The sequence below is a fragment of the Solanum dulcamara genome, chromosome 6 (assembly GCF_947179165.1).
Source record: "Solanum dulcamara chromosome 6, daSolDulc1.2, whole genome shotgun sequence".
In the NCBI taxonomy this organism is placed as follows: domain Eukaryota; kingdom Viridiplantae; phylum Streptophyta; class Magnoliopsida; order Solanales; family Solanaceae; genus Solanum; species Solanum dulcamara.
Window position 1 is genome coordinate 63,056,931 of NC_077242.1, and position 7,191 is coordinate 63,064,121.

The window sequence follows — 7,191 nt, forward strand, 5'->3', positions numbered from 1 at the left end:
ACAGGCTATTTATTTACATGTGGTGGTACAGCTATATCATGGCGTTCAACAAAGCAAACTATGGTTGCCACTTCCTCAAATCATGCAGAGACAATAGACATTCATGAAGCAAGTCGAGAATGTGTTTGGTTAAGATCAATAACTCAACACATTCAAGAAACATGGGCCTTTCTTTGACAAAAGACGCTCCAACAATATTGTATGAAGACAATGTTGCATGTATAGCTCAACTGAAGGGAGGATACATCAAAGGAGACACAACAAAACATATTTTTCACCAAAATTCTTTTTCACTCATAATCTTCAAAAAAATGGTGAAATAGATGTCCAACAAATTCGTTCAAGTGACAATTTAGCAGATATGTTCACCAAAGCATTGTCAACTTGAACCTTTGAGAAAATGAGATACAAAATTGAAATGCGTCGTCTTCGAGATGTTAAGTGATGTTTTCATTAAGGGGAGCAAAATACGCGTTGTACTCTTTTTCCCTTAGCTAAGGTTTTATCCTATCGAGTTTTTCTGGTAAGGTTTTTAATGAGGCAGCACTCAAGGCGTATTACAAGATATGTGTACTCTTTATTTCTTCACTAGGCTTTTTCCCATTGGATTTTTTCTAGTAAGGTTTTAACGAGGCACAACATCTATGGATGTTCAGAATAACTATATATATTATTTTTGTAAAGTTTTTATTGATACACATTTCACGTGGACATCCAAGGGAGAGTGTTAAAAAGCAAGATGGACAATGAATTGGATGTCCACTTGCAAGTGTTGTGTGGGGTCCACTTAAAGTGGGCAATTTGCCCACTATTTTTTTCTTCCTTTCTAACTTTTCCTGTCTATAAATAGCCTATGTTTTTGGCAGTAAAATTGTTACTATATTTTCTTACTCTTCCTCCTTTATAAAATTGTTAAGTTAGTTAATTTATCACACAACTAATATAAGATAATGGAGTAATAAACAAACAATTGAATGGTCCTTATACCAGGAGAGTAGCATCACTTTTTTCCTTGTCAATTCTTTTTAAAAGTCGTTGACAAATTCAAACATTAAGTCATGTGACATGTGAACTTACTGTTACTAACTATTTCATATTATTATTAGTTGTTTATTTTTATGTTGTTCGATTTAAAAATAAAATAGGTCCTCCTTCTTCGTCTTCTTCACTTTTGTCTAGGCACCTGCATGTTAATGGACCGTATATTCTGTAAATCCCTCCTCGAATTTGCTAATTAATTAAAATACATTCACACTTATTGCAAGATTAATTAATCCAAAATATTAATATTTATATCATTCGTCTTTCTTACACCAAATTAATATATGCTTGGCAAGTCTTGTACCATACGCATATAAAGAGTGTACAACGTAATAGAACTACTACAATAATAGAAAATACAATAATTTTAGTGAATTTTAAACTAATCAACTTGATTGATTATTTTTTAAAGTCAAGTCTTTTTGGGATTTGCTTATGGTCAAAGTATTTGGAGTGCTAACCTACATTGACTACATTCAGTAATTCGTTTAAGTGCATTAACACTAAAGTGAAAAATTAATTAATCAGACATATAATATTAGTGTCAGATTTTATTGGCTTACTACATGATCAATCGCTTACGGAATATTATTTTTGACACTTAAGCTAAGTCATATTTTAATTGAACACTTAACTCTTAATAAAGTGTTTAAATTAGACACTTTCGATTTAAATTTTAATTTTTTTTTGGTATGTGTGTTAATTCTCATTCACTTATTAGGTAATTAAGTTGACCACATAAAATATCTTATTTTCTTTAATTATACACATTTATATCAGTAAGTCATAAGGTTAATATATAAAATTAAATGAGATGACATATTTTATGCCGTTAATTTAACTATCTAATAGACGAATAAAAACACGCACAAAAATATTTTCAGAATTTGAATTAAATATATCTAATTGGATCACTTTATTAAATGTTGGAGTGTTCAATTGAAATATGACTTTGTTCGAGTATCTAAATAGAATATCTATCAAATTTAAAGTCCGAGTATGTATTAAGCCTATTCTATTCGCATCTAATCAAGTATATGTTTGACATGTGCAGTACCATATGTATTATTGGATGTACTGTTTTCACAACTATTCTGACAAATATGAATTTTCTTTCTTCAATTAATTAATCATAAGCATAAAATTACTGCTTGAGAAGTTTTGTATCAATTGAATTAATTGGGTGTACAATTTTTGCTGTAGAACTATAATATATTCTGTGACAATATTTTATTTTCAGCCAATCAAGTTGATATCTTGCTTTTTTTTTTAATACTCAAACTATGTGACAGGGTTTTCTATATACAAAAGACAAAAAAAAATGGAAAAATTATGTAACTAACTTATAGACTATATTTATCATATATATAAATATACTTTTAAAAATTAGAGATACTTTTCTTATTATTATTATCCTTCGAGATAGTATAGCATAGATCGGGTAACAATTGAACAGTAGCTATGAATGATTACAAGTGAAATTAAACAGAACGAATACGACTGTTACAAACTAGTAACAATTGATACAGTAGAGAGAATGAATACAGGTGAAATTAGAGCGACTGAATATCATCCTAGAGCGACTGAATACCATCCCCGTGTATTATTATTGCTTGTGTCCTTATATACACATATATTTTTTGTATTTTGTCCTGTATTCATTGTATGAACAAATATAGTTGATACAAAACTATATTACAAGTGATACATATTATAACGATGACACAAATAATACTCATTGCGCGAATACACTAAAATACAATTGTCTGACAATAGAAATTTGCTACAAATAGTAATTACTGAAACGGTAGTTGATTAGTAATTGGCTAATGCAAATTTCTCCTTTATTGTGTGCATGGGGGAGGAGGGAGTAGTTTGGGTTAGCTTTTGACTAACTAATATAATTGCAATTTCATCTTTAGATGAATATTGACTTTTTCGTATCATATTTATTTTTAAGATAAGGAACATAGTTTAATCGTTTGATATTCAAAACTTTAATAAGTGAATGTTATGGAAATAATTCAAATCTAATGTATTATTTTTCATTTTCTAATTCTAAGAATTTCAAATCTGACCTTACGATATTTTGGATCTTGAAGTAAAATCTTCAACTTTATACATGCATATAAAATGCATCTACCATTCATGAACCTAAAGACCTAACTATTCATTAAAGAATAAGAAAGAGAGATATTTTCTTATTCAGTCAATGATCATGCATGAGGTGAAAACAATTTTGGATAGGTTGACAAATGATGCAATGACATATGGCGAGAGTGATTGGTCAAAACGGTCCAATAAAGATAGTATGAAACTACCTCTTTGGGATAAGATCGGCAAAGGAAATCCAGTTCGAAAAGAATTCAAAGTTGATATTATTGTGATCGGTATTATGCCAATAAAGACAATCTAGTTTCGAAGACAAGTGATCGAATTTCGAATCATATCTGAACAAGATAAACGACGAGATAAGTGTGCAAGCCTAAGTGCTTTTCGTAGTTTAATAGAAAAAAGAGAGAAGAGCAAGCAAAGTTCCTTTATTTTATTATTAAATTAAAATAAAGAATTCTTTGACTTTGAATGTCGAGTCTATCATGAAAGAGGTCGAAATTCTCGTTAGCCGCTATACAATTGAGGATATCGTCATTGCGTAAGGGTCTTGTGAGGGCGAGTTTGATGGAGGATTCTCCATAGGATTTCATTATAAATAGTCACATAATCATTTATAATATACATTCTACATTTTCTGATTAAATATAAGTTTTTATCATCATATGGGCTTAAACTGTAAAAGCTCTTTATTCTCAAACTCTTTTATATTACGTTGTTCTCGAATTCTTTTATATTTAATATGCATAATTTGTTGCGTGGATATTCTATATATGCATTTAGTTGATGTATACAACTATAATATATGGATTGCATACATCGACAATGTGGTCACCTTCATTCAAAGGATATTGATATGTATAATCATGTTCATAGAGATCATGTTCAACTACAATATAATTTTTATTTCGATTTGAATATCAAGATTATCTTGTATATAGTAAAATTGATATTGTAGGTGAAAAATCTTTAAAATTGAAGTCATTACCCCAATTTTTGGTAACTTCCCTTGAAGACTATTCTTCCCCATCGAGGTTACAACCCAAAACAAACACACAAAAAATTGTAGGACTCTCAACTCTAATTAGAGAACCCCAAAATCCTAGTTTTTGTTTTTAAAAAAATCACACACAATCAATATACAAAAGATAGGGTGTGATTCGAGTTACCTATTTTGAAGATTCACTATTGTAATTGAGTTTTAGTGGAGAGATTTAGGAGAAAAAGATAGGTAGAATAGAAATTTTAAGATAGAGAAGTAGAAAAAGTGGTAGAGAAATAGAAAATAGAAAAGACACCTAATTTACTCAAGCGTTTTGGGTCAAGTAATGCTAATTTAGTTGGGTAATAAGTCTGAAAAAGACAATTTTATGCCAAAGAATTAAAACTTGGCTATTATATACCAATTCTATGGATAAGTTGGCACAGTGTGCCAAATTTCTAACATAATCAAGCAAACAAATCATTAGGGCTCGTATGGTAGGAAGGATAAGACATAATTAATTTTAGGATGAGTTTATCTCATATTTGATTGAGAAAAAAATCGCAGATTAATTTATTTCAGAATTATAATTTTTTTTATCCCATATTGAGGGTGGGATAATAATTCTAGAATAACTAAATCCCGAGATAATTAATTTTGAGATAATTTATCCCCAACAAAACAATCCCTTAGGGGTCGTTTGATAGCTAGTTATAGTTATGCGAGTATGTAGGCATTATTTATGAGTAAATCCATGTATTATTTATGCAAGTATTAGTTATGCATGGATTAATTATTTATATATTAGTTATTTCACTTTTTATCCTGTATAAAATAATGCATATATTCCCTCATTACTTATACGTATATTAGTTATGCGGGTTTCTAAATTGTAAATCAAACATCATATTAATTTTTCTACATAAATAACTTATTTCTTATTCTATTAGTGGGATCCATAGCCCGAGGGTCTTTCCCAAGCCAGCAAAGAAGAAGGTAGTCTAGGACTACCCTAAGCCTAGAAGAGAAGTAGACAGGACTTTCAGTTACAATGTCTAGGTTGGGCAAGCCGCCTTTCGCCTTTCTAAAGCCAATCGATTATCGGATTTCACCAAGCCAACTATCACTATTTGGGGATTTCTAGATCCGCTCTAAGATAGCATTAAGATTCCAAACTCCATGAAAGCAGGAGATTGATTAGCTATAGTCAAATCTCGTGATAGTGATCAAAGAGCATTAGCTACGATACTACAACCTCTGCTCTGACCCCCAAATCGAAACGTTATGATTCACTCCGCTGCTGCTTGCTGGTGGAGGTACCTATCAAAAGTCATATAAGTTATACGAAAAATAATACATGAATAACTTGTTTGCTATTCAGCTACCAAACTACCCCCTAAAGCTCATTTGAAAGGAGGGATAAGACATAATAATTCAAAAATTAATTTTAAAATGAATTTATCTCATATTTAGTTGAAATAAAATCATAAATTACTTTATTTTAAAATTATAATATTATTTTTATCTAATATTAAATATAAAATAATAAATTCTGAAATATATAATTTCGAAAGAATTTGTTTCCAACCAATAAAGCTCTTTTTCTGGTTCATGAAATTGGTAAGGTAAGATGTTTGGAAAGCTATGTTTGGTCAAATCAAATTACAATGTTACAAGAAGAAAACAACTCAAAGGAATTTAGTACTACACTTTTTCTACATACCCCCTACCCTACTTAACACCCCCACCTCAACTCTTCAATTTTTCCCTCTATAATAATAAGTCTCCAAACACCAAACATCCCCCTCTCACTCACTCACTCACTCTCCCCATTTCTCTCTTCATAAAAATTTCACAAAAATGTCTTCTGCCATTAAGAAAGTAAACATGATTACCAAAATTGTTCGACTTAAACAAGTCGTTAAACGTTGGAAAAACAAATCCCTTAAGCGCCGCGGCGTCTTGTCATACTCTTCATCCGATTCAGACGAACCGGCCTTATCCGGTTCGAACCGCCGGCGCACACCTTCAGGATCTTTAGCGGTTTATATAGGTCTAGAACGAACCCGGTTCGTTATTCCAACCCGGTTCTTGAACCTCCCCGTGTTTATATCTCTACTCGATAAGGCGGAGGAGGAGTTTGGGTATCAGAGAACCGGTGGGTTAGTTTTGCCTTGTGAAGTTGAGTACTTTTCGGAGATATTAAGGTTACTGGACCGGGATGAGGACCGGTTCGGTTTTTTGAATTTGGATGAGCTTGTTAAGATGATTACTGAAGTGGGTTTTGAATCTTTAGATCAGTCTTGTAAAGAAGCTGCTTCAAATGGATTTGCTCCTCTTCTGCCGAATGCTAGTGTTTAAACCGGGGTTTTTTAAAAGCCCGGTCCGGTCCGGTTCAGTTTCTTGAAGGAGGAGGCTCTAGGGTTAATTAGGTCTTTTTATTTTAATTTTTTAGGTTTTTATTTTTAAAACCATCCTTGAACCCAGAATTTAATTTTCTGAAGGTTTGCTGGGTTCCAATGAGATGTGGGTGAATTTTAATTATTTTTTTAAAAGGTTGTTAATTAGGTGCTATTTTCCCCAGACAATTAATGTATTTGTTCTGGTGGTGGTGACAGAGTCAGAAAGTGGCTGATGATTATTATTCTATTATTATCATTATTAAGATGAGTAATTAATGTAATATTCATATTTTGACTTTAGAATTTCAAAAATCTTGGTGTTATTATATTTTTTAAAAAATTGATTGAGTATGATTTTTGTGTTGGGATTTGTCATATGCTTTCCTTTATTTTTAGGTGGATTCTATATTTGAAGTGACCTTAAGAATCTGTGATTTTCCAATCAAATTGTTGTGGTAATAAATCATTTTTACTTCTTATGCAATTGGTTCAAATAATTAATTAGTATCTAAATATTCAGAAGGAATTGATTTCACCCAAATAATTGCAACAGTTTTGGATGGTCTTACACTTATTTATTATGCTCATGTTTTTTTTTTTGCCTTTGGAGGTCTAAATATTAATATTAAAGCTCCTAGTCCAAAAAAAGATAAG

General features: G+C 31.1%; 1 protein-coding gene across 1 annotated transcript; it reads left to right on the forward strand.

Moving 5' to 3' along the window:
* Window positions 1–5,928: 5,928 nt before the first annotated feature.
* On the forward strand, window positions 5,929–6,840 carry LOC129892421 (protein SMALL AUXIN UP-REGULATED RNA 51-like). The gene has a single exon (XM_055967989.1). The coding sequence runs from the start codon at window positions 5,996–5,998 to the stop codon at window positions 6,494–6,496; it is 501 nt and encodes a 166-aa protein (XP_055823964.1). The 5' UTR covers window positions 5,929–5,995; the 3' UTR covers window positions 6,497–6,840.
* Window positions 6,841–7,191: the final 351 nt, after the last annotated feature.

Coding starts and splice junctions, on each gene's coding strand:
- LOC129892421 (XM_055967989.1), top strand. CDS start 5,996: ATGTCTTCTGCCATTAAGAAAGTAAACATGATTACCAAAATTGTTCGA.